General features: G+C 41.8%; 2 protein-coding genes across 5 annotated transcripts; both read left to right on the forward strand.

Moving 5' to 3' along the window:
• The first annotated feature begins 2,949 nt into the window (after positions 1-2,949).
• LOC135187798 (small ribosomal subunit protein uS9-like) lies at positions 2,950-3,444 on the forward strand. The gene is given in 2 exon segments (XM_064166810.1): positions 2,950-3,098; positions 3,101-3,444. Coding segments are annotated over 2 exon segments (438 nt in total). The 5' UTR covers positions 2,950-2,995; the 3' UTR covers positions 3,436-3,444.
• A 233-nt stretch (positions 3,445-3,677) lies between these two features.
• Positions 3,678-26,986, forward strand: SF3B1 (splicing factor 3b subunit 1). Of its 4 annotated transcripts, XM_064158585.1 has the most exons (25): positions 3,699-3,813; positions 8,667-8,833; positions 10,038-10,139; positions 10,802-10,916; positions 12,755-12,834; positions 14,470-14,637; positions 14,798-15,032; positions 15,797-16,009; positions 16,399-16,520; positions 17,161-17,358; positions 17,449-17,550; positions 18,334-18,513; positions 19,409-19,495; positions 19,615-19,885; positions 20,143-20,288; positions 20,374-20,520; positions 20,633-20,758; positions 21,144-21,365; positions 21,605-21,787; positions 22,321-22,432; positions 22,515-22,635; positions 23,342-23,473; positions 24,274-24,546; positions 25,052-25,268; positions 26,344-26,986. In XM_064158585.1, the coding sequence occupies exons 1-25, from the start codon at positions 3,786-3,788 to the stop codon at positions 26,500-26,502; spliced, it is 3,906 nt and encodes a 1,301-aa protein (XP_064014655.1). In that variant the 5' UTR covers positions 3,699-3,785; the 3' UTR covers positions 26,503-26,986. The 4 variants fall into 4 exon arrangements, with proteins under 4 accessions (XP_064014674.1, XP_064014683.1, XP_064014655.1 ...); XM_064158595.1 differs by lacking the exons at positions 3,699-3,813; positions 8,667-8,833; positions 10,038-10,139; positions 10,802-10,916 and adding an exon at positions 10,940-12,435; XM_064158604.1 differs by lacking the exons at positions 12,755-12,834; positions 14,470-14,637; positions 14,798-15,032; ... (16 more) ...; positions 25,052-25,268; positions 26,344-26,986 and adding an exon at positions 11,674-12,255 and having other exon boundaries at positions 3,678-3,813.
• The last annotated feature ends 393 nt before the right edge of the window (positions 26,987-27,379 follow it).

Raw genomic sequence — 27,379 nt, forward strand, 5'->3', positions numbered from 1 at the left:
GGAACAAGAGAAAGTTACTGCAAATTGATCTGCAGGGTGACCCTGAGCATGTGATGTATACTTAAAATAGTATCATGCATTAAATTCCTGCAGTAGAGAATTACTGTCTGCCTTGACCTTACCATGTCCCTGAGCAGCTCATGTTGTGGCCCATATGTGCAAGTACACCTTTCTAGAAGTACAGAATGTGAGTTTATTAACATGAAGAGACACTCCAGAACACTTCCTGCACCTTCAGATGACGATCTCTCTTAGGAATATCTGAATACAAGTAGTTATGTACATACTACAGGCAGAACTGCCCAGTAAACTTCTGCAGGCCCAGCAAAGACAGGAAGACATGTAGATCAATAGATGAGTCAACCCTATGCACAGAAAACACAGAGCTTTGGCTTTATTTTCTTTAAGACAATCCTCAAGAGGCCCTGCTCTGAACTGCCAGCTTTCTGTGATGGGGATGGTAAGTGAGCAGTGAATGTGAATTTTACCATTGTGCATTTATCTCCCCTTTTTGCCAAAGTTTTATACATTTTACCTATTGGAAGCTCTCAAGTTGACCCAGCTTTGCTTTTGGATTAGGGGAGATTAGAAACAGTTGTACAATAAAACTGTACAACGTAAGATTACACTTTACACTGGGTTATGAAATGGCACAAATGTCTTGTGTGATTAAGCAACCAGGGACTTTGGACTGGGGTTGTGTGTATAGCCCTAGTGCTTTACTTAGTACTGTGCTTACTACTACTAAAAGTAGAGAATCACAAAAAAATTAACCTTCATTTGCAACATTTGAGTGTAAGGAAGAGTTTCCAGGGCTTTCAGTTGTGATGTACACTGTAGACACTGATGTGGAAATGCGGATACATTATTACATCAACAGAAATAGGGAAAAAGCTGACAGTTTCCAAACAAGATGTGGAAGCTGCATAAGGACTGTTCCTGCAGAGAAGCTGAGCAGCTCCTGTCTAGGTTCCTACCTGGTTCACGTCTCATACACCACTGACCATTCCTCTTCTTGGCTGTGTTGAGTTTGTCCATGTCTTTGTTGAACTGCAAAGTCCCAGGCCGTGGTTCTCCCTAGTATATTCCCAGGTTTTACACACATTTTCTGGTCTGGAATCAGATATAGCTCTTCTGCAACGGCACATCACCACTAGCAGATATTTAACTGTGGTTTGCTACCCACACATGATCACCATCTGATGATTTTGGCTGTTTTTAAATCATATATGTGATTTCACATTGCAGTATGTGGCTTTGTTTGTGATTATTGAAGTTCACCTCCTTGATCTTAGATTATTTCTGGATCTAATGCATGATTCTGAGTTCCATGTGCTAGCAGCTTTGGCCAGTTTGGAGTCACTACCAATGCTATAAACAGGGCTTTTGTTCCCTTTCTAGCCCTTACTAAATTATTGAATAGACCTGATCTGCCCAAAGTGCTGCCATCCAGTTATACTTGTATTTTGTGGCATGTATACCCATAAATGCTTTATCCTGGTATCTGATAATCCATCTGTGGGCGTTTGGCCACTCAGGATGAAACAATGTTCAAGCGATTTGACAGACATGGCAGAACATCCCAATCCCAGTGGGACCAGCCCTCAGGGTGGCCAGTGAGAAACAAGTTCTTAGGAGACAGTAACATGTTTGGTGATTCCATTTTGACAGTCCACACAGTATAATGGAAGTGTCACCATCTTTTGGTGGCTCAAGTGGAAAGAAGACAGCTTGTAGACAGGTAACAGAAGCATACAACTAATTCATTTTTTCAGTTTAATGATAAAAGAGAAGCACTGAAATGCTTATACCTTCATCTACATCATAGTTTCTTGCTCTTGAGTGAGGCACTGGAACAAGTTGCCCAGTGAAGTCGTGAAGGCTCCAAGTCTGTCAGTGTTTAAGGCCAGGCTGAATGGGGCCTTGAGCAAGCCAGTCTAGCAGGAGGTGTCCCTGTCTATGGCGGGGCAGGTTGAAACTAGATGATCTTTAAAGTCCTTTCAACCAAAACCATTCTGATTTTCAGAGGCCACTAGAAAATACTGTCCTTTCCGAAGCGGTCTGAGGAGCGCAGCGGGCATGAGCCACACAGTATCACAGTATCATCAGGGTTGGAAGAGACCTCACAGATCATCAAGTCCAACCCTTTACCACAGAGCTCAAGGCTAGACCATGGCACCAAGTGCCACGTCCAGTCTTGCCTTGAACAGCCCCAGGGACGGCGACTCCACCACCTCCCCAGGCAGCCCATTCCAGTGTCCAATGACTCTCTCAGTGAAGAACTTTCTCCTCACCTCCAGCCTAAATTTCCCCTGGCGCAGCCTGAGGCTGTGTCCTCTCGTTCTGGTGCTGGCCACCTGAGAGAAGAAAGCAACCTCCTCCTGGCCACAACCACCCCTCAGGTAGTTGCAGACAGCAATAAGGTCACCCCTGAGCCTCCTCTTCTCCAGGCTAAACAATCCCAGCTCCCTCAGCCTCTCCTCGTAGGGCTGTGCTCAAGGCCTCTCCCCAGCCTCGTTGCCCTTCTCTGGACACGCTCAAGCATCTCAGTGTCCCTCCTAAACTGGGGGGCCCAGAACTGAACACAGTACTCAAGGTGTGGTCTAACCAGTGCAGAGTACAGGGGCAGAATGACCTCCCTGCTCCTGCTGACCACACCATTCCTGATGCAGGCCAGGATGCCACTGGCTCTCTTGGCCACCTGGGCACACTGCTGGCTCATGTTCAGGCAGGTATCAATCAGCACCCCCAGATCCCTCTCTGTCTGGCTGCTCTGCAGCCACTCCGACCCCAGTCTGTATCTCTGCATGGGGTTGTGGAGGCCAAAGTGCAGCACCCAGCACTTGGAGCTATTGAACGCCATCCCAATGGACTCTGCCCATCTGTCCAGGCGGTCAAGGTCCTGCTGCAGAGCCCTTCTGCCCTCCAACCCAGCCACATCTGCTCCCAGCTTCGTGTCATTTTTTCCTGCTGCCGCCGCTGAGGGCAGGGACTCATGCCGGCCAAGGGCCCCCTGCAGAGCGTCCAGGTCTTCGGGCGGAAGAAAACCGCGACTGCTGTTGCCCACTGCAAGAGAGGAAATGGCCTCATTAAAGTGAACGAAGACCTCTGGAAATGACTGAGCCCAGAACTCTGCAATACAAACTTCTTGAGCCTGTTCTCCTCCTGGGGAAGGCGCGGTTTGCTGGTGTTGACATTAGAGTCCGTGTAAAGGGTGGTGGCCATGTAGCACAAATCTATGCTATCCGTCAAGCTATTTCCAAAGCCTTGGTGGGTTACTACCAAAAATATGTTGATAAAGCTTCCAAAAAGGAGATCAAGGATATTTTAACCCAATATGATAGGACTCTGCTGGTTGCTGATCCTCGGCGTTGTGAGTCCAAGAAATTCGGAGGCGCTGGTGCCCGTGCACGGCACCAGAAGCCTCACCGGTAGAACTGCTCTCCAGTCCTGTGAAAGTCAACAAACACACTTACACAACTGCATGCGCACATTCCCCGCCTACCCCTGCCCGTCACCCCGGCGCACGGCCCCTTGCCGCTAGGCCGCGCTGTCATTCGCTACCACTGCTATCTATCACAGATGGGCAGGGCTTGGCCCCTGGCCCAGCCAATAGAGTGGCGCCGGCTGGCCGGGAGTGCTACGCCTGTGCGAGGCGCCATTAGCTGGCTGGCTGCAGCGCGACCTGCTACTGCGCTTGCGCAGGGTGCAGTCGGCTCTCGCTCTCCTCGCGGAAGCGGTGGGGCCGCACCAGTTCCGCCTCGGCGTTGTTCGCTGTGCACAAAATGGCGAAGATCGCCAAGACCCATGAAGGTAAGGAGCCTCTGGAACACTCGCAGCGCCTCTCACTGTAGGCGCGCTCGGCAGCTGCCTTTTGGGTGCATTTCTGTCCGACCCTACGCAGCGTCAGTCCCGGCTCGTTGGGTGGAGGCCAGGCGGGCTGGCCCCGTGGCGGGCGGGCCGGGCCTGTTTGTAATGGCGTCTTCGCTTGTGTCGCCGCCATGCCCGGGCCTCCGCCTCCATTTCGGAGGCTGCGGAGGCGAACGGGGGGGACTTAGCATGAAGAGAGGGACTCTTGCTGTATACATGTAGAGGTGGGGGGAAGCGAGGAGATGTCGGTTAGATCTGTTTCGCTGGCCTGGGCAGCGAATATCCGCCGGGCTCTCACCTATCCGCACGACGCCAGGCGCCTGTGGGGCGCTCTTTGCCTTTCACCCCCACTGTGTGCACTTCCTCGCACACGCGGGCCGGACCCCGTCCGGCCGCTCGCATTCAGCCCTTGTAAAGATCACGGTGTACGCCTGCTCGGTTTTGCACCGTAAATGCCATCAACACTCAGTTACTGTCCTGACCGAGCCCTTTGGCCTGGATCCGCAGTAGGCGAGGCGAGAGAGGGCGGGTGAACGGGTGTTGTTCGCTGAAAACCAGCATGGCCTGAGCTGTTACTAAGCGTCTTGTCGACGTGGTGCTTACTGAAAATAATGCCCTGAAGGAGGGAAAAAAAAACCAGTGTGAAGTCTCAAAGCATTTCAATTGCGATTTTAGCACGGAGGCTTCCTGCCGGCTGCGTGTTTACATAGCAAAACTGGTCTCTGAGGGGTTTAATGAGCGAGGGCTTTCGTAGGCGCTATGTTACCGTCAGAGGTGCTGCGTGGCGCTGTTCATCATTGCTTCTAGCTCTTTACGGAAGGCATCAGAGCTTTCTTCTTGGGACTACTTCTGTGGCTTGTTCTTCTCTTAAATGCTGTAAGGAAGAAGAGAGTAGTTTTTGGAATTGCATCTGTGTTCTCGCTTTTGGGTTTTTGCTGATGGTTCTGTGTATGATGTGTGATCTGATGTACTTCGTATTAATTTACATCCACAATGCACTAACAAAAGACTGTCTCTGGACAGTGGTTTGTAAACTGAAAAGTAGGCAGGGTGCCCAGGTGTTCATTACCCATCACAGTGCTCTGCCTCTTACGTTACCGAAAGAACTTTTAATAATAAAATACTATAATTGTATTATTTTTTCTTAAGTTGCATATATATTGAAGCAGATGGTGCTCCATCGACTTTAATGAGAATATTGACATTCTCCCAGTTGAATGTTTTGATTAATCTTCTATCAGAACAGGTTTTAGAGATAGGTAGGTAAATAAAAAATTATGTGTGAGTATCGTCATGTAATGCTGTCTTTCCCAACATGGGAATAATTGGCTCAACAGCTTGATGTTTTTTCTTCTGTATTCTATGCATTTTTTTTCAGTTCTTGACTGATTTTTTTTCCAAATAGAACTGTTTATTATTAAATTGTCTTAGAAGATTTTTCACATCTTTAGATTGTTTATTGAATATTTGTTGATTGGTGTGTTAAAAAACACAACTTGAAGGAGATATCACAGTATCATCAGGGTTGGAAGAGACCTCACAGATCATCAAGTCCAACCCTTTACCACAGAGCTCAAGGCTAAACCATGGCACCAAGTGCCAAGTCCAACCTTGCCTTGAACAGCCTCAGGGACGGCAACTCCACCACCTCCCCAGGCAGCCCATTCCAGTGTCCAATGACTCTCTCAGTGAAGAACTTTCTCCTCACTTCCAGCCTAAATTTCCCCTGGCGCAGCCTGAGGCTGTGTCCTCTTGTTCTGGTGCTGGCCACCTGAGAGAAGAGAGCAACCTCCTCCTGGCCACAGCCACCCTTCAGGTAGTTGTAGACAGCAATAAGGTCACCCCTGAGCCTCCTCTTCTCCAGGCTAAACAATCCCAGCTCCCTCAGCCTCTTCTCGTAGGGCTTCTGCTCGAGGCCTCTCACCAGCCTCATCGCCCTTCTCTGGACACGCTCAAGCATTTCGATGTCCCTCCTAAACTGGGGGGCCCAGGTTTCAGCTTCATAGTTTATAGGAGAGCTTTTTTGGTTTAGGTTAGAAAACAGTTTTAAAAGACCGCAAACAGAGTCTCAATAAATGCTTGTATTTCAAATGCTGCTGAAGATAGTGTTTCGTTTGAGTATTTTTTTCTTGCTCAGAAAAAAGCAAAGTGACCTGTAAACATGAGAGAGGTTTAACATGTATGAGAGCACCAAAGTAACTAGAAATGAAACTGCACAGAGCAAGCTAAATGTGCAAATACACGATAAGGCATGAAAGCATACAAACTAACCTGTAAAGTACTACTTCACTACAGAGTCTGATTCTCTTTTCATGCAGAAAAATGTTTTACAGTCGGATATTGCCAGTAGAATGACATATATGGTGAAAGAGCAGGTATTTAGTGAAAGTGTCTCTGATCGTGCTGTGTGCTAGAGTTTTCAGGGACTTTGAATTCAAGTATGCTAATCAGCACTTAGAGTATTTTTCAGATCAGCTGTGCATGTTAAAGTTACTACTTTTAAAATACAAAAATATGTTAAATTGCATAAAATACAAAGGAATGATCAGCAGGATATTATCCTTCCTTTTTCCTTTGAACCCTCTTCCCTCTGAAGTTTCTGCTTCTGTCTGCATCCTCTATCAAGTAGTTTACACAATGTGTTTTTTAAGTTTTGTGATTACTCCCCTCTTAATTTGATTTGTGTTTAAGTGCTCCAATAAATAGGGTGCAAGCTTTTTCAAGGAAGTGCCACTTATGTCAAGGAAGGTAAATGCATCTTACTGCATCTTTAATGTCAAAATAGTTTTTGGAAAAGACTGGAAGTTGAATATATGATGCTTTCTAGACTGGTAATCAGGTCACCTCTGGTTGCAGATCTTCTAGACGTTTGGTTAAAGTGGTTTTGTTTAAGTGGATGGGTGTTCTCTGAAGAGTGTTTCCTTTAAACTACAACATAAAGACCACTTGGCATGAGTGGAAAATTATGGTGGAAGTAAGGGAGGTTTCTTAACCCTGTAGATCCTGTGCAGGCTTTTTTTATGGTAAAGGTAACCCATCAAGGAAATGAGCGCACCTTAGACTGCAAACAGTTGAGGTTAATTTAAAGGACAAGGCCAAGATTAAATGTGTTCTGTGTACTCTTCAGTAAGTAGAGCTATTTAAGAAATAAAGTAAGAGAATCAGGCCTCAGTATGTAAATTATTGCTAAGAACTATTAATAGGAAAACATCTTTGTATTCTGCTTTTATTGCAGAAGTCCCACAGCAGTTTTAATGGACTTTGGTCACAGATCTCTGTGACCCATCCTGCCTGGAAGAGTATTTATTGGTGCTCTGTTTGGCTTAGCTTTATGGTCAGGTTGATTCAGTGGACAGATAATGGAAGGGCTTTGACAATGTAGGCAAGAACTGTAGGCTTTTAGTTTTGAAGTTGGTTACAGCTATGGGTAGGCAGTGGGTTGTTCTAGTAACTGCTCTTTAGAAATGAAAAACAATGGCATTGTGCTCTAAAAGCACTTGTGCTGGTAATGTTGTTCTTGTTAGAAAACTCGAGGTATTTTCTTTCACCCCAGATGCAGAAGGACTCCGGAACTTGATGTGCTCTTTGGATGAAACAGAAATAGGGAAAAATCCTGTCAGAAAAGTGTATGAGTTGTGTCCACTCCACAAACGTGCCATAGGACATCTGCACAGAAACAGAATGCCTTAGGATGACACTGGTAAACAGGATACTTGTGGTATGTCTTAGCCAGAGACCTCTGTGGGCAATACAGGAATCCCTAATTCAGCAGTACTTCTTTCTGCTGCTTCTCCAGGAAATAATTTATTAGGAAGCAGTATGTCGCAATTTGTGGACTCACTAGAATCCCTTGTGCTGTGCAGGATCTGGGGGAGCTGGATGTACCTGGGGACAGGCTTCTGCAGGTGCTTGTGGCAAGCAGTGTAAGACTTCTGCTAGGTTTCAGCTTTTAGGAGTTCAAGGCAGATACCGTGAATTTGTGTAGTGCAAAGGTGACTGTCCTAAGTTACCGCCTTCTAGATACCTGCCAAAGTTTGATGAAAGCCCTTAGCTGGGTGGAGCAAGATTCTTATCAGTGACTATGGTGTATCATCTGTCTTCTGTGCATGAGGCTCTTGATGAGTTTAGAAACATCTGCTGTTTCCTTCTTTCCCCACTGGATGTTGTGCCAAATCCGGGGTTAACAAGTTAATGTCCTTTCTGAAAGTGCCAAACTTTTAAGGTCAGAGATGGCCACCAGAGTTGGAATCAGACACAGGTGAGTTCAAGTCATGACATAGCTTCCATTTTTTTCCTGTGTGTGTGCTAGCTCAGTATCCAGTGAAATATTGGAGGGTGTTTTTTGATAATACAGTATGTTTGCAGTATGTTAGATAACACAGCACAATGTTGTTTTAAATATCTTAGATATGTCAACTCGTGCAGTAGCTTTGTGAACAGATTGGTTTACATTAGCAAAATGGATTTGTTATAACAATTTGAAAAGCCTGTAGAAGATTCCATTCCCTGAGGAAGTGTGGTGTTAATGTAATGTTGAGAAATAGCAGTGTAAATGACCTTCTCTGCTGTCTCTGTTGGAAGGTGAGATTCAAACCCTGGCCCATACAATTGGGAGTTTTCTGTGCTGGGAGATATTAGAGCTGAAGGAAAAGCTGCTTATAAGTACAGTGATTTTTTTTATGCACCCCTAAAGATAATCTTTGAAATCTGGTGAGAACAGTACCTGTATGAAGTAACAGTACCATTTTGTGCATGTGCATTAAAAAACTGTTTTTTGCTGTGTGTCTTTTCCCTAGATATTGAAGCACAGATTCGAGAAATTCAAGGGAAGAAGCCTGCTCTTGATGAAGCACAAGGAGTAGGCCTTGATTCCACAGGATATTATGATCAAGAGATATACGGTGGCAGTGACAGCAGGTTTGCTGGATATGTCACTTCTATTGCAGCAACTGAATTGGAAGATGTAAGTGATTTTTATCTACTTCTGTGTTTAGGGCATTTATTCTAAGTGCTTTGGAATTAATTTGGATTAATTTCAAATAGCAATTGCTGAAGTAAAAGCAGTTGTCATTAAAAACACACTTGACCAAATATGTCTCATCTTGGAAGCTCCTAAGTTCCAAGTCTGGCTTGTACTTCTTGAATTGTGCTTTGAAAATCATATACATCCAAGCAGAAGGCAAAAATTTTGGCCTGGTACATGATCGGTGTTAGTCTTGTCTTGCCTTGAAATAATTAACTCTGCTGCTAAAATGAAAGATGATGTTGAGGAAAAAAAAAAACTTGGGCCAACAAACTTCTAAGATTTCTGTTTCTACTTAATTTCACATTTCAGAGCAATTACCGAGAATGGGCTTTTTCACTTTAAGTTTTCTTTATCCTATTAGTAGGCTTACTTGACTTAGTAGCAATAAATGTTGTTTAACGTTTCTAACATGAAACAGTCATCACATTCTCAGTTGCAGGGACAGACTCTACAGTTCTGACCATGAATACGTGTGTGACTGGGACTGAATTGTGTTTTTAAGAGGAAGGCAGATTGTTGTATTCAGTTTAGTACTAGCTCATTTGTAGACTTCTAAGAATTCTTAACTAGAAGTTTACATTACAGGATCTCACTGAAATCAGTTTGTAGTCTAAGAGCAGTTTTTCTTTTGGGTTGCTGTAAATCACTGCACTAAAACTGTCTGCAAGGCACTAGATAGCAAAAATGTCATACACATTCTGAGGACTTGTGATTGCCAATAACTAACATGAGTGAAATTCTGAATATTTTACTTTTTTTTTCTTTTTTGTGAGGTTATTAACTGAAGTTTTTTTGGTTCTGCCTCAGGCTGCCTTTTAAGGAAAAGTAGATTGAACCAGTTTTTCTATGCCAGCTAGGAACTATCCACATGCCAATATGAAAGGCAGCCTTGTTTGTATAACTAGTATAAACAATATGCTTGATTAAACGTAGCATTTTGCAGAATACTTGACTCTTACAGAGAAAGATCTTTTTAGATGGCGTGGGTAGGTTTACCTGATTCAGCAGTTCAGGAAAATTCCGTGATGAAATTCAGAATTAGCTGTTTCATTTGTCCATTTCCAAATTTTGTATGACCACAGTGTGTTATATTGAGGTAAAATAACATCAAATTCAATATGCCATGTCTCTTTACTGCCAGGATGATGATGACTACCCTTCTACGAGCTTGCTCGGCCAGAAGAAGCCAGGGTACCATGCTCCAGTGGCATTGCTTAACGACATCCCACAGTCTACTGAACAGGTACATCTTGAGGCACTGTAAAATACTGTTGGAGGTATTAGAGGGGGAAAAAAGTGTATTGGAGCTTTTTGAGGCCTTGTTTCTCCTGGAGATACAAGATGTATGTAAAGGGCTGTGGAGTTTTTGATTTTGCTGTAAGCCTCTTAGTGCTTTAGTTTAAAATGCCACAGAGTGATTAAAAATTGGCAATTCTGCATGTAAAGGCAATGAGGGCATGGACATGAACTGTTAAAACTTTTTTTTTTGGTAGGTCAGTTACTTAAAACATGAAAACAACTGGAAAAAATAATGTACTTTATTAAAAAAAAACAAAACGTGTTATCACTTAGGTTTTATATCTCTGGAGTATTTTTCTGTGGGATTTAAAAGTATGAAGCAGTGTTAAGACTCCTTGTCGAAAGAAGGGGAAAGTTTGATAGTGAAATGATTTGATGACAGCTGAATGAACTTATTGAAATAGCAAATTATTAACAGAAATTACTTGATAAGAAATTCTGTGTTAAAAAATAATAAATACTGCGTTTTGACCTTCTTGTGTAGTTGAGATTGAGAATGAAGTAGTCATTTTAGTAAAAATGGGAATTAATCCATGCCCATGGTGACCAGATGCTTCCTGTTGTTCTTCACACATGGATAACTAACAAGCTGTTTTTGGTTTGTAGTATGATCCTTTTGCAGAACACCGTCCTCAAAAGATTGCAGATCGGGAAGATGAGTACAAAAAGCACAGGCGGATGATGATAATTTCCCCTGAACGTCTCGATCCTTTTGCAGATGGTAATTCATTTTGACTTTTCTATACCCTCTCTGGAATTTGTTGTCTTTAATTGTCTTTAGCCCTTTGATTTCTGTTGGCATGCTTATAAGCTTAGTTTTGTTGTAAACATCCCCTTTTCATAGAGATTTGGTTGAAAACCTAGATGCCATATTCTTCATCTTTATAATACGAGTTTTCTTTCCAGGTAGAAGGACAAGAAAATAATGAGCCATTGCCATAGAAACACAAAGGGTTAAAGGTTTCTCTTTTCATTTTGTTTTGGGTTGTGCGTTATACTTTGAACAGCGTGTGTATTGAGTGCTCAGATTCTTTCAGTACCTTGAAAGTGTTCATTCCAAGCTGTAGATGTACAGGGTTAGTGCGTTTGAAATGCTATTTCTCTCAAAAGAGAGCACCTAATTTTTGCCATCCTATGTAAACTTAGGTGGTACAGCTAAAAGAAACAAGAACAGATATAAGACTTTGATACTCTTAATAGTTCAAGTCTGTTCTGATGATTTGAGAATGCAAGTCAGGAAAAGGGGTGTTAGGGGGTCTGCCAGAAACTTTCTTCAGGTGTGTGTTTCACATGTGGCAATAAGGTGCCTGTTGGCTTGAAGTGAGTTAGCTGTTTTGCAGGTGTTACAAATAAGAATTTCAGCCTGCATGAATGAATAGGGTTATTAATTATTTTACTTGCTTAATTGTAATTGATATAAAGATGTATTGTCAGAATTCACAGGCCCATACTAACTGTCCTTAATTTCTTTCCTACAGCAGTACTGCTATATGCCAGTCCTGTCTGCATTCTTAAGGGTGCAGTTCAACACATCCTGTGTAGATTATGGTGAAAAAGTATCCCAAAGGAAAGTCCTATCAAAGCTAGTGTCAGAATGACACAGCCAATTGGGCAATGATCTTCAGCATAGAAATGTTTAAGAAGTTTTATTTTTTTCCCTAAATTACACTGCTATACCACTTGTATAGCAAATGTGCACATTTTTCTTAAAGGAAAGTGTTCTTCTTGAGTCTTGCTTTTATAACGTTGGGCTTCTTATTTAAAAGTGTAATTAACTCAAGATACACAGCATAAAACAACACATGGTTTACAAAACCCATTGCCTGTGAGTATTGCCGTGGTGGTATGTGTACTGTATTACATTCAGCTCCCAGTCACAGTTGTACCTTGAGAAGAGGGGGAAGTGACAGATTTTGGGGGTTTTTGTTTTATTTTATTTTATTTTGCTTTTTTTTTTTTAATGAAGCCCTTTTACAATATGACAATAGAAGATCTGGGAGACATGCCCGGATTTGTCAACCTTATAACTGGGTCTTTATGATAAAACATTTTAAACATTGCTGAGGTGTGGAGTAGTTATTTCTAGTCAGATAACAGCTAGGATTTAACGGCTTACACAAGGTAATGTTTTGAATATAAATATCTTTCCAAAGTGTTACTAATGGTAAAGAGATAATTTTCTAGGCTTCTATTCTGCTGCTTGAAGTCAGAACTGCTGGTGGAGACAAAGGCACGAAAGTGTACGTATTCCGGATTAGCAACCCAGGAACCCATCACTTCTGAAGACTTATAAAACTGTGTTGTCATGTTATCATTTATCTTGGCTTTAAAATATATGTTTGAAACTGCAGTAGTTATGTTTGTGTTCAAACAGGTTAAAATTGATCAGCAAACTGAATAAACGTAAGATACCTGTAATTTTTAAGATTTTCGATCAAAAAGTAAAATTAAACAATCATGGAATAGTATAATATTAGAGCAGGACAGTAGAAAAAGTCCATAGTTTCTGCTTATCCTGTTCTCATTGTGCTCCATTCCTGTTGCTGTTCTCTTCCACAGGAGGGAAGACACCGGATCCTAAAATGAATGCCAGAACGTACATGGATGTTATGCGTGAACAGCATTTAACAAAGGAAGAGGTGTGTGGAGGGGGGAGGGGTTTGCCCTTGAACTTAATTTGTTTTTAAGTCTGTTGAGAGCACATGAAAAGGGTAATGAAGATTCTGCTGATTTTTTTTTAATTTTAAAGCTCTTTTCTTTGGAAAATCTTTTCTTCACATGTTAAAAGTCAAAAGTCAGCAGAATTTAAAGATGTGTAAGTTTTGAAAAATCTCTGCTTTAAATTACACTTAAACAATGGAGAAACAGTCTCAATACCTTTTAATCTGGATTTTTTTTAATGGGAATTGGATTTTCTGTGTTTATTTTTTTTCCAGAGGATGAGAGACCAAAGCTAACAGTCACTGAGGGGTATTCAGTGTCAGATGTTTGGTTTTGTCAGCTCTTTGTAAAGGGAGTCCAGGGAGGTTTTTTAAAGTCTTTCACAGAGCCTTAAAGGTTGGAAGGGACCTCCAGAGGTTTAGTCCAATCCCAAGGCAGGATTCCCTAGGGTAGTTTGCACAGGAATGTATCCGGGCAGTTTTTGAAGGTCCCCAGAGAAGGGGACTCCACAACTTCTCTGGGCAGCCTAATCCAGTGCTCTGCCACCCTCACTGCCAAGAAGTTTCTCCTTATGTTGAGGTGAAACCTTCTGTGTTCTGGTTTGTAGGTATTACTCCTTGTCTTATTGCTGCTGACCAGTTTTGGGGTCCTCAGTTTAAGAAGGACAGGGATCTGCTGGAGAGGGTCCAGCAGAGGGCTATGACCATGATTAGGGGACTGGAGGGCCTGGCTTATGAGGAGAGGCTGAGGGACCTGGGTCTTTTTAGTCTGGAGAAGAGAAGACTTAGAGGGAATTTGATAAATCTTTCTAAGTATCTGAAGGCTGCCAGGAGGGGGGGACAGGCTCTGCTCACTTGCTCCCTGTGATAGGACAAGGAGCAGTGGGTGTAAGTTGCAGCATTAGAGGTTCCACCTCATCACAAGGGGCAACTTCTTTACTGTAAGGTTCACAGAGCACTGGAATAGGCTTCCCAAAGAGGTTGTGTAGTCTCTGGAGGCTTTCAAGGCCTGTGTTCCTCTGTGTTAGATAGTGTTGTCCTGCTCCGGCAGGGAGATTGGACTGGATGATCTCCTTGGGTCCCTTCCAGCCCCTGATATCCTATGATCCTGTGAAGAGAGATTGGCCTCATCCACTTGACACCCACCCCTCAGATATTTGTACACATTTGTTGAAGCACTTGGAGTAGTATGAACTGCTCTAAGGCTGTCATTAGAGTTTAAGTATTTAAAAAAAAAGTCCATACTTTATTCATGGCTATTAATAGGCAAGCAGAAATAGGTTAGATAATCACATTTCTTGTGTAATACCTACAATGCCAGCTGTTAATTGGAGCAAAATAGCACTCAACATCTATGTTTGCATTTGTGCATGAAGGGCTTTTAAAAGATGTCAACTTGAAACCAGCCTCTCCAAGCACTTAGCTGCTCTGTCACTGTAGAAGAATTTGAAAAGAGAATGGCCTTGAAATGGAACCAGCAGCTATTCAAATGTTATTTGAGCAAGCCCTCAAAACATAGCCTATTAGTATATGATAGAGCTGAAAAATCTCTTTCAAAGGAGGCCTTTTAAAGAAATCTATTTCTTATGTTTGTCTTTTTGTGCCCTTGAACAGAGGGAAATTAGGCAACAACTAGCTGAAAAAGCTAAAGCTGGAGAGCTTAAAGTCGTCAATGGAGCAGCATCTCAGCCACCTTCAAAACGCAAACGGCGTTGGGATCAGACAGCTGATCAGACTCCTGGTGCTACACCTAAAAAGCTATCCAGTTGGGATCAAGCAGAGGTAATAATCCTAGCGTTCATCAGCTTATCTGCACAAGACATCATTAGTGCTGAACCTCTTGAATTTCATAAGTTTCATGCTGTACTGAAGAAAGAGTAATTAGCAGGGTTTTAGAGTATGGTATGAGAGAGACTAATACTTTTGGGTTTGTCTTGTGTAGACTCCTGGCCATACACCATCTCTCCGATGGGATGAAACTCCAGGCCGTGCAAAGGGCAGTGAAACTCCTGGTGCTACCCCAGGCTCAAAAATCTGGGATCCGACTCCCAGTCATACACCAGCAGGAGCTGCCACACCTGGTCGGGACACACCTGGACATGCAACACCAGGCCATGGAGGTGCCACTTCCAGTGCACGTAAAAATAGATGGGATGAAACACCTAAAACAGAAAGAGGTATTTATGTGAAATGTGAGGTGCATCACCCGTTCAGAGTGGTTTGTGGTACTGTTTGTTTTTTTCATCCAAAGGAAATGGTAGTTTCTAGAAGTCAGGCAAGAAGTGATTGTATTGTGACCTCTAGTGGTTCCTATGATGTCTTTATTTGCAGCACTGAGTGCTTAACTCACTGCTGTTGGAGCACCTCTGCTCAAAACCAGTCGGTGTCTGTAGTCTGGCTAGTGACTGCTGCTGCAGGCTGGGGTTTCATATATAAAGGAGCTCACATTAAGTTGGAATTTTTTGTGGTAGATTTGTCTATGTTGGTTCTGAAGTTTTGTTGTTTTTTTTAAGAGGTGAGAATTTGAACGAGTTCTGTCAGGAGTTTCTCACCTGCCTGATTTTAATTGGGCTCCTGTGCCAGCGAGCAGTGAAACATCATTGTTCCTTAATGCTGTTATCAAAGGCATATAGTACGTTGTGTACATTGTCCAGTTTCTAGAATATCTAAGTTCTGTGTATTTTAGGATGTTACCTATTTATGCTGAGATGCAGCAAGAAGGTTACACATTTTCTTCATTTTACCTAGTTCTCTAGGGATGTTTTCAGGGCAGTGCTTGGGAGTTTTCAGTAGTCACCATTTTGTCTCCTGTGTTTATTTGATGCTTATTGATTTGCGTCACCATGAGAACAAGATCCCAGCAAAGAGTTTTGGATATTGATAGTACAGTTGCAGTACAGACTGTTCAACTTCCTGCAACAATGGTTTTGTTTATTCTCAGATACTCCGGGCCATGGCAGTGGATGGGCTGAGACACCTCGTACAGATAGAGGTGGTGACTCCATCGGTGAGACGCCAACTCCAGGAGCAAGTAAAAGGAAGTCCCGTTGGGATGAAACGCCTGCTAGCCAGATGGGTGGCAGCACTCCTGTTCTGACACCTGGCAAAACACCCATTGGTACACCAGCTATGAACATGGCAACTCCTACACCTGGTAAGCTCCATTCACTCTTCCAAGGCTTCTCTTTATTTTGGGAAATGAAGCATAGAGATTTACTTCTCCCTTTGAAATAGAGTTCTTCCTGTCATATTCTCCTGCCTGTATGGAAGTGCTCAGTTTATGCTCAATTTGCACAGCAACTCGGTTCTGGAGGGGAATCGAGACTAACAGTATAATCTCAGTAAGTTCTCTTCTGTTCAATTTAGGTGGTAAAACATGGACAAGACTCTAAAAGTTTGATATCTTACTAAGCACAGATTGCAAATATTATGAAAGATTTGTCAGGAGAGCTCTTGAGGGTTAAGTACAAAAAGATCTGCAGCTTATAAAAGGGTTGTTAACAAAATTTACTTAGATTGTTTTTATTTTTCATTTAAATATAGGTCATATCATGAGCATGACTCCTGAACAGCTACAGGCTTGGCGTTGGGAAAGGGAAATAGATGAGAGAAACAGACCACTTTCTGATGAAGAATTGGATGCTATGTTTCCAGAAGGATATAAGGTGCCTAATCTGGATGAAAATACAGCAAATTGTGATGATGGTTTAGGTTTTTTATTTCCTTCTGGGGAATATCTATACTTAGAACTTTTTAAAATCAGATTGTCCCAGAAATGTTTTACATTTAACATTGATTACTGGTTGTTGGTGTTGGATTCATTTACTCATGTACTTGTTAGAGAGGGAAAACTAAGGATGATATCAAAGGCTGTTTTCCTTCTCAATATTGGGAATGCCTCTCAAGGAAAAAGTTGAGCTATGAATGGACTGATAAAAATACCAAGTCTGGATGTAAATGAATGTAGAATTTGTGGCTGTCTTCTATACCTGTCTTCAAAGTTAGCTAGTACACTGTATTAATACAGTTATTTAGTCTTTTGTAAGGAGAGTTCAAAGCTAATTTTCCAAGTGTTCAGCAGAGGAAATGAGCTTTCTTCTGAAATATCCTCAGGAGTAGCCACAAACTCAAACTGTTGAGGTGAATTTGTCAGTATTGCTGTGAACACTGGTCTAATGTAACACTAATGCTCACAGAAATCTCCAAACAACTGAAATGGAAGATGAAAGTTTGGTCATGTTTTGTATTTGCTGCTGCCTTCTTTGTCTGTTGTGTTAAGAATTTTTTTTTCTCTTTCTCCTGCAGGTTCTTCCCCCACCAGCTGGTTACGTACCTATTCGCACTCCAGCTCGCAAGCTTACAGCGACTCCAACGCCTTTGGGTGGTATGACTGGATTCCACATGCAGACAGAGGACCGGACTATGAAAAGTGTTAATGATCAGCCGTCTGGCAATCTCCCCTTCCTAAAACCAGATGACATCCAGTACTTCGATAAACTCTTGGTAAATGAGATTTCACTCATGCTGATCAAAGTTTCCTGATTCCCTCTGAATGTGTAACAATACCTGTTTTCTGTCTGGAATTATTTGTAGGTTGATGTCGATGAATCAACTCTGAGTCCTGAAGAACAGAAGGAGAGAAAAATAATGAAATTACTTCTGAAAATAAAGAATGGCACACCTCCCATGAGGAAGGTGAGATGAGCTGCCAGATGCATTTCTGGAATTATATTCTGCAAAACTTTGTTTGCTTTTGGATTTAGTTTCAGTTGTCTATGGGATTCTCCTTAAGAGCATCTTCTATTATTACTTGCTTTAGAGCTTTCTTTCTCTTCTTAATGGCTTTGTCAGTTAGTGTAATTTAGCATTGCTTCTCTTTACACAGTATCACAGTCACAGTATCATCAGGGTTGGAAGAGACCTCACAGATCATCAAGTCCAACCCTTTACCACAGAGCTCAAGTAATATCAGTCACTAGGAAATATGTGGCTTTATGGTTTTCTTTTACTAATCAGAGCAACTAGATTTATAGTGCTTACTGATTAAGGGCACTGGCATTTTCTGGATTTTGCTTCTAACACTGAAAATTAGCAGTGTGGTTCCTTTGTGTTTCAGCTTTACACATTGTGCAGCACGTTAGTTATCTTTTCAGCAGGGCTTTGCTTTGGTTTGCCATAGCACCAAGCTGTCTAGTTGCAGATAAGTGCTGCATAAGCTTTTAGCTGGAGCCATTCTCGTTACTGAATTGGGACCATGTTTCTCCTTGAAAACTGAGCATCCAGAAGCTAGCATCAGGCTGTTTTCTCCTCATGTTCATTTTTAAACAGACCAGTAGAAAATTGTTTAAAGTGGTTTTGCAGTGGTAGAAGCAAGTATTTTGAAGCCTGTGGTAGCTGAGAATTACATTTTAGCTTTGTCGTTCTGCAACTCTGTGTCATTTTCTTAGCTGAATTAACAGATTGTTTGGTTTTGTTCAGGCTGCCTTGCGACAGATCACTGATAAAGCTCGGGAATTCGGAGCAGGGCCATTGTTTAATCAAATCCTGCCTCTGCTGATGTCACCAACACTTGAAGATCAGGAGCGTCACTTGCTCGTCAAAGTCATTGACAGAATTCTCTACAAGCTGGATGACCTGGTCCGGCCATATGTGCACAAGGTCTGCTGCCTCCTTCTGTTCTGCCTGTCATTTGCCTTTTCTGATGGTTTCTGGGAGAACTGTGGATGTTGTTGTATTTCAGAAGAAGATGAGGGCATGCCTTTTAACATAACTGACTTACTTGTTTCTTAATCCAAACTTTTGGGCTCCCCAGTTCAGGAGGGACAGAGATCTACTCAAAAGAGTCCAGTGGAGGGCTACAAAGATGGTTAGGGGACTGGAGCATTGCCCTATGAGGGCAGCTGAGAGACCTGGGGCTTTTTGGTCTGCTGAAGAGAAGACTTAGAGGGAATCTAATACATGTATGTAAATATGAGGGCTGGGTGTCATGAGGGCTGGGACAGGCTCTTCTCAGTTGTGCCCTATGGTAAGACAAGGGGTAAAGAGTATAAACTACAGCCTAGGGAGTTCCACTTCAACATGAGGGAGAACTTCTACGCTGCAAGGGTCACAGAGCACTGGAACAGGCTCCCCAGAGAGGTTGTGGAGTCTCCTTTTTAGATACTCAGGACCTATCTGGATGCATTTCTATGTGACCTGCGCTAGATTATGATTGTGCTCTGGCAGGGGGGTTGGACTTGGTCTCCTGAGGTGACCTCCAATCCCTAACATCCTATGAACGTTATTTTGGTATGGGCTTTATAGTGTTAAGGCATGATATATGTGCCTGCCTGGAGTGGGTGGGAAGGGAATCTTACCTAATTCTAGGCAGCATCTCTGGGCCACATCCTCTGGAAACAGAGATGCAGAAAGACCATAAAAGATTAATTACATTTTCAGTCATCATAGAGCTTAAAGCTTGGATCCATAGAATCTTTCGTGGAACCTGGTAGAGGCAAAAACAGTACTGAAAAATATTAATGAAAAGAAATACTAATTTGTTCATCTTTTCCAGATCCTTGTTGTCATTGAACCACTGCTGATTGATGAAGACTACTATGCTAGAGTGGAAGGCAGAGAAATTATTTCAAACTTGGCTAAGGTAAAGTTCCATTCATTAAGACACTGAGCTTACATATAGCTGCATTTTCATAGGCATGGTAGAAAAATGACAACTGTGCTGTAACTCTAGTTGGTATATTTTGTATGATTTTCCTTTAGGCTGCTGGTTTGGCCACAATGATCTCCACCATGCGACCTGATATTGATAACATGGATGAATATGTCCGAAATACAACAGCTCGAGCCTTTGCTGTCGTTGCCTCTGCTTTGGGCATTCCTTCTCTGCTGCCCTTCTTGAAAGCTGTCTGTAAAAGCAAGAAATCCTGGCAGGCTCGGCATACTGGCATCAAGATCGTACAGCAGATTGCAATTCTTATGGGTTGTGCCATCTTGCCTCATCTCAGGAGCTTGGTTGAAATTATTGAGCATGGTAAGTTCTGCTTTCCCAGACAAAGATTTATGTATTCACTGCATATTCAGAATAGTTTTCATATGCTGGTGAGCCACAGTGATAAAAAGGTCCTGCCTTGTGTGTCCTTTTGACACAGAGTCAGTTCAGCTGACTCTGGTAGAGGAATAGTAGTGTATTCTTCCTCAAATAAGTTCATCCCTTTTACACTGTCCCTCTGGTTTTGCTATGTTCAGCTCGGATCACAAGAAGAGGTACTAACCACTGTGCTCTTGCAGGTCTGGTGGATGAACAGCAGAAAGTTCGCACTATCAGTGCTTTGGCTATTGCTGCTTTGGCTGAGGCAGCTACTCCTTATGGGATTGAGTCATTTGACTCTGTTCTGAAGCCTTTGTGGAAGGGTATCCGTCAACACAGAGGAAAGGTACATGTAAAATATTTCTTTAGTTTGAATTGAAATGGATTTGTGTCTTTTGTAACTCATGAGAGATGCTTCTGCATTTCAACAGGGCTTGGCTGCCTTTTTGAAGGCTATTGGTTACCTAATTCCACTCATGGATGCTGAGTATGCGAACTACTACACCAGAGAAGTCATGCTGATCCTTATCCGAGAGTTCCAGTCTCCTGATGAAGAGATGAAAAAAATTGTGTTGAAGGTATGTCAGGATGATTGTTTATCAGTGTGTTGCCTATGTATGTTGATCGGAAAAATCAAAACAACCATCTCCACACAGAATTTTAACTCTTGGATTTATTGTTTCCTGCCAGGTGGTAAAGCAGTGCTGTGGTACAGATGGTGTTGAAGCAAACTACATTAAAACAGAAATCTTGCCACCTTTCTTCAAACACTTCTGGCAACACAGAATGGCACTGGACAGAAGAAATTACAGACAGGTATTTTGGTTTGTGTTTTGTTGTTTTTCAGTTGGAGAATTACTTACAGATGAACACAGTTCACATGAGAATTTTCATTCAGGCTAGATGCTTGATTTTTGTTTGTGTCGTTTGGACAAGCAATTTAGAAGTCTCACAGCTGGAAGTTTTGACAGGTTCTTAGGAGCTATCAAGACATTATCCATCTTTGGATGTCAGTCAACATCAGTTGTAAGGTTGGGGCAATTTACTCAATGTTTGAAATACTAGTTGAGTTTTAAAGGCAAAATGAATTGTTTGTAGAGGGGTTTATATGCATGATGCTGTTTCTCCTCTTCAGAGTAGGTAAATTTGATTTCAAGAAGGATTTTGTTATGCTTCTCTAATTACTATTTGTGTATTTCAGTTGGTTGATACAACTGTGGAGTTGGCAAATAAAGTTGGAGCGGCAGAAATAATTTCCAGAATTGTGGATGATCTGAAAGATGAGGCTGAGCAGTACAGAAAAATGGTCATGGAGACAATTGAGAAGATAATGGGAAATCTGGGGGCAGCAGACATCGATCATAAACTGGAAGAACAACTCATTGATGGTATCTTGTATGCCTTCCAGGAGCAGACCACAGAGGTATGGCCAAGTGCATTTAGTGTTTGCTTTTCTTGTAAGTGTAAACTGGCTCACTGCTGGTCATACAGAAATGTCTGCTTCTAAATTAGGTTGTTTGAATCCTTTCTTAGATGTCAGTGCTGTAATCTATAAAATCCAGAAACAAATGTTGGCATTTTAATATCAAGTTTAAATGGTGCCAAGTTTAATTAAAATGTACTATGGCAGCTGTGCTGATTCTTCTTTGTGTTTACACACAGGATTCAGTGATGCTGAATGGCTTTGGCACAGTGGTTAATGCTCTGGGCAAAAGAGTGAAGCCCTACTTGCCACAGATCTGTGGTACAGTGCTGTGGCGGCTGAACAACAAATCAGCCAAAGTTAGGCAGCAGGCTGCTGACCTGATCTCTCGAACTGCAGTCGTCATGAAGACTTGTCAAGAGGTATTGTATGGACTTCTACCACATTTACTGTACTATGTTGTAGAAGGTCATCAAGTCAAACTGTAACCCAACCACCATGACCACTAAACTACATCCTGAAGAGCAGCATCTACATGCTTCTTGAGCATATCAGAGGTGGTGACTTCACCACTTCCCTGAGCAGCCTGTTCCAATGCCTCACCACTCTTTCCATAAAGAAGCTTTTCCTTGTCCCTAACCTAATCCTCTCCTGGTGGGAGCCTAAGCCCATTTCCTCTTGTTGTTTATCTGGGAGAAGGGACCAGCACCAGCCTCGCTGTAACATCCTTTCAGAAGTGTTAGAGAGCAGTGTGGTCTTCTCTCAGCATTCTCTTCCCCAGCTATACAACCTGAACTCCCTCAGCTGCTTCTTGTCTTGTCCTCCAAACCCCTCATCAGCCCAGTTGCTCTTCTTTGGACATGCTCCAGGTCCTCAGTGTTTTACAAAGTCATAGTAATGAGAGGGGGAAAACCAACCACCAGCTAACTTGTGAATTATTTTTATTTGGCTGTAGGAAAAACTGATGGGACACTTGGGTGTTGTTCTGTATGAATACTTGGGAGAAGAGTACCCTGAAGTACTGGGCAGCATACTGGGAGCTCTGAAGGCTATTGTGAATGTTATAGGTACGTTTGTGCATTGATTACATCTCTATTCCACAAAAAATAAGGCATTATGAAACTAAACACATCTCTCTGACTTCAATAGGTATGCACAAGATGACACCACCTATCAAAGATCTTCTACCACGCCTTACACCTATTCTGAAGAACAGGCATGAGAAAGTGCAGGAAAACTGTATTGATCTTGTGGGGCGCATTGCAGACAGGTAAAGTGACTGATGATAAAAATGTGACCCTTTGTGTGGGCAGTCCTTGTAGTAAAAGCTGAGCTTCAGGTGTAGCATCTGGGTATTTGTTTTCATATCTTGCCATGTTTCTTCAGTTGAGCATAGATATTTCACAGTTCATCTGTTGAATGTGTTGTAGTGATTTCTGCTGTAAACATTTAAGGAATGTATTTTCCATTGATGCAGATTTAGAATGCATACAATATAATGTTGGATGTTAGGAAAAATGCTCTTCACGTTGAGAGTAGTTGAGCTCTTAAACAGGTTGCCCAGAAAGGTGGTTGAGAACCCATTTTCCTGGGGATATTCAAGATCAGGCTTGACAGTGCTCTGGGCAGCCTTACGTAGTTGAAGATGTCCCTGCTTACTGCTAAAGGGTTGGACTAGATGACCTTTAGAGGTCTTTTCCAACCTGGGTGATTTTATGATTCTGTAATTTCTGATCTGGTTGGAGGTGTCCCTCTTTGCTGCTGAGGAGGTGGACAAGGTGATCTTTGGGGATCCCTTGCAATTCGAGTCTGAAATGGAGTGCCCCGTTAACCAGTGAAGGTCTAATGTTAGCAGATACTCAGTTAACAGATTGCTGAAGCAGTATCCCTCCTTTGATATCAAATAGACAGGTGCTGTGGTATCTGTGGTTTTATTTAGCATCACTGAAGAGATAACTCACTTCATTCTCTTGCAGAGGTGCAGAATATGTATCTGCCAGGGAATGGATGAGGATCTGCTTTGAACTGCTTGAATTACTGAAAGCCCACAAGAAAGCTATCCGAAGAGCCACAGTGAACACTTTTGGGTACATTGCAAAAGCTATTGGGTAAGTTTGTTCAGTGTTTATCTGCTTCTACATGTGGTTGCTTAGTGTAATAATAATAGTGAGTTTCTGGTGAGAAATGCTTCAGCTTCTCCACATTCATATTGTACAAACTTTGTCAGAGGAGGCTACAGTCATCTCTTTTCATTACCACAGGCTGCTGTGCATTTGGACTATTTATGGACTAGCAAGGTTAAAGTCTAATCTAGTAGTAAAAGCTGTTTCTCATTAATTTTTTGATACCGTGGTATGCATTCAGACCCTCTCTATATATTTTTATAGAGTCTCCTTGAAATACTCCTTTTTTTTGTTTCCAAATCGGTACTTTTATTGATGTGCAAACAATTTTTTTTTTACCACTAAGATGATACTGCAAGAGAACAAATTGTGGAATGAAGCACAATTGCCATCTTTATGCATATTCTTGAAGTAACTCTGCTGACCTGTGCAGGAGATTGTCTGTTTTCTGTCATTGTGTGTGGTTTGACACAAGTTATAATTACCTGTGGAATCAGTCATAGTGGGAAGGTGGCTGCTGCTGTCCTGCAAAGTTTACAGAGACAGGAAAAAAACTTAAGCCTTGAGAAAATAAAACCTGTTGGTTAGGAAAACAACATTCTGTAGTTTCTTAAGCTGTTTCAGTTTCCTGGTTTTAAGGTGCTACCCAGTTACCTGAAGTTGTTTTAAAGGCTAAATCATGTTTTTTCTGCCGCTTGGTGTTTGAAACTCAACTGATGATTTACTTTTTTTCCTCTAATCCTTACTGAGTCCATTGACACAAATGCACATGTTATTTCTTTCAGACCTCACGATGTACTGGCTACGCTGCTCAACAATCTGAAAGTACAGGAAAGGCAGAACAGAGTCTGTACTACAGTAGCCATTGCTATTGTAGCTGAAACTTGCTCACCTTTCACAGTGCTACCTGCACTCATGAACGAGTACAGAGTGCCAGAACTGAATGTCCAGAATGGTGTGTTAAAATCCCTGTCTTTCCTCTTCGAGTACATTGGAGAGATGGGCAAAGATTACATTTATGCCGTTACACCGTTGCTTGAAGATGCTTTAATGGACAGGTGAGAGTGCGCTTTTAGCTACCTAGGGCACAGTTAGCCACAGTCGCATCTGCTAAATACATGTATCTGGGTCTTAATGATAGCAAATATGTATCTTCTTGTTGTTTGCTGAAGGTGTTAAGACACCAACATTGTGATGGTCCACAAACATGATTTGTCAGCCCTTGTCTGCAAATAACAGACATTATATACTCTTGTTTTACTGAAAGGATTGAAATTACAAAAGCTACTTTAGAGATTTAAAGCTTCCTATATTAAAACAGATTTTGATAATTCCTATTGTTAGTACTTCTGCTGTGGAATTAGAGCACTGTAATTTGTCAGGGAACTCCAACCTTTTTTCAGTTTAGTGAATTTGGGGCTTTTTTGATCACTCTGCCCCTTGCTGTCAGTAAATAAGGGTAAAAGTGTATGTTAGTGTTCTCACAAGTGTTACTGAAAAATACTATGCTTGTCCTGTTGCTTTGAAGTATAACTGACTAACAGCATATTCCTTCTTTTGCAGGGACCTTGTGCACAGGCAAACAGCCAGTGCTGTGGTGCAGCATATGTCTCTGGGAGTTTATGGATTTGGCTGTGAAGATTCTCTTAACCATCTGCTAAATTATGTGTGGCCTAATGTGTTTGAAACCTCTCCTCACGTCATTCAGGCAGTCATGGGGGCTTTGGAGGGCCTCAGGGTTGCTATTGGTCCCTGCAGGATGTTGCAGTATTGTTTACAGGTATGTCCGTGTGTCTTCTGGGGTCACAGAGACACCACTGATGAGCAGGGCCTCTTTCCAAGAGACTAAGAAGATTATTTCAATGAAGGAAGACAGTGTGGCTTTGGTACTTTGACTTGCAAAGTGGAAGCATCTCACAAATTGTAAGGACAGTGACTGGAGGATAAATTAGTAGTGTAAGCATGATAGATGAGATGATAGGATTTATATTAAATCAACCTTGTTTATCATTATCCAGGAAAACAGTAAGACACTTAAGAGTGAAGCACTAGAAAACAGTACTTTGACCAGAACTGATACCACTGCATTCACTCAAGTCAGTTTTAACTACTGTACTTGTGTATGTGTTGGTAAAATCTGAAGGCTCCTTTCTGTCCTGTTGCATGTAACCATTCTGGCTGTGCTGGCTGTGGATTCTGAGCTCACATCTTGGGTAGGAAGCAAGGATGTATATGATGCAGATCAGAGAAGAGAGGGTGTGATGGCAGATAAGGAATTTCACTCTTGAGTGTGTTGGTTTTTTTTTAACCTGAGGAGCCTAAGCATAAAGATCCATCAGAAGGAAGGTGCAGAGTCTCTTGCACAGTGTGTTTGGGGTTTTATTTTTGGTGTTACTTCTATATTCTTATGCTACAGAACTATTGCTGTTTTTTTTTCCAGAGGTTCCACATCTTTCTCATTTCTCTAGGTTTAATAATGGTTTGTCTCATGTTCAGGTTTAGCTTTGCATGAATCACAGTTAGAGCCAAAGATAAGACTTGATTTCAACCAAGTACACTGCAACAGATTTTTAACTGTTATTTTAAATGAAGACTATAAAGCTAGAAACCCATTCAGTGGACTTTCTCCCTGCAGAAAATAGCTAAGAAAACTTGTCTCTGAGTCATACTTTGTTACTACTTGGATAGTCAGAAAAATCAGGAGTGACATAAATCAGGAATTCAGCATAACTGTCTTATTTTTTAGATGCTGTTATTTACTATAATTGCTTTTTCAAGCGTGTATTGTGCAAAACTTGGTTAGATAATATTTAAGCATCAGCTTTTAATAAATGCTATTTCATTCTGTTTTCCAGGGTTTGTTTCACCCTGCCAGGAAGGTAAGAGATGTTTATTGGAAGATCTATAATTCCATCTACATTGGCTCTCAGGACGCTCTGATAGCACACTACCCACGGATCTATAACGATGAGAAGAACACCTACATTCGTTACGAACTCGATTACATCTTATAATCTCCTTGTTCAGTTGTTGGTGTTTTAATGCACAGCTCTTCTTCAGTTAAATGCTTCAGATTCAATGATGTAAAATGTTCAAGTTCTGGAGATCAGTGTAGAGCTGGTCAGAGGCAGAGTTAGGAATCCAGTAGCATGATTTTTTTTTTTTTTAAATCCTTGTCTTTTGATGTTTAAACAGTTAAAGCCAGTAGTGACCAAGAAAAACAGTGATTACAATATACTGGAGGGATTTTGTTTTGGATTCATCTTTATGAAGATCTAGATTTCATTCCTTGTTGTTTAAAGGGGGAAGTTTTATTTGACAAATAAACATTTATGTATAAAACTTAATTTGTGTGTGGTTTTTGGACAGAGGGGCTTGTAAAACAAATCCCTCTGCGTTTGAGTATTTGTTCATGTAATAAATAGGTGGCTTAAAACGTTTTAACCCTTTTTGTCATCCCCTAGCTTTTGAATAAATAAGAAAAACCTACCAACTATAGTTAACGTGTGTGTCTTTGTCATGCTGTAACATAGCTGTAGTCTAGCTGATGGTTGTAGTAGTGGCAGTGTGGTTTTGTGGATAAAGTAGTATTTCATTGCTTGCTACTGCTTCATCCCCAATATCCTGGCTGTGTGGGTAGCTTAGCTTCTTCACTAAACAGAAGTTAAGCGGTTTGCTGTAAATGTGATGTAAACCACTTGCACAGATTCTGCATATTGATCACACCTGGCATAGTTTTTAGTGTCCTATAACTTTTAAAAAGCCAAATAATAGGCTGTGTTTATTCCTGCAAAGAGCTAGGAAAGCAGTGTCCTCAGCACCTGAAGTCCGGCAGCTTCTAAGTTTGTGTGACCTAGGAAATTCTTCATCTTGAGAGAAGAAAATCCTTTT

Source organism: Pogoniulus pusillus, chromosome 2 (genome assembly GCF_015220805.1).
Source record: "Pogoniulus pusillus isolate bPogPus1 chromosome 2, bPogPus1.pri, whole genome shotgun sequence".
Taxonomy (NCBI): domain Eukaryota; kingdom Metazoa; phylum Chordata; class Aves; order Piciformes; family Lybiidae; genus Pogoniulus; species Pogoniulus pusillus.

Bases quoted from the DNA above. Each gene is read 5' to 3' on its own strand.
- SF3B1 (XM_064158585.1), top strand. From the start codon at position 3,786: ATGGCGAAGATCGCCAAGACCCATGAAG. The intron at 16,521-17,160 runs GTGCCTAATCTG...TTTCTCCTGCAG, and splicing joins TGTTTCCAGAAGGATATAAG to GTTCTTCCCCCACCAGCTGG. The intron at 25,269-26,343 runs GTATGTCCGTGT...TCTGTTTTCCAG, and splicing joins TGTTGCAGTATTGTTTACAG to GGTTTGTTTCACCCTGCCAG.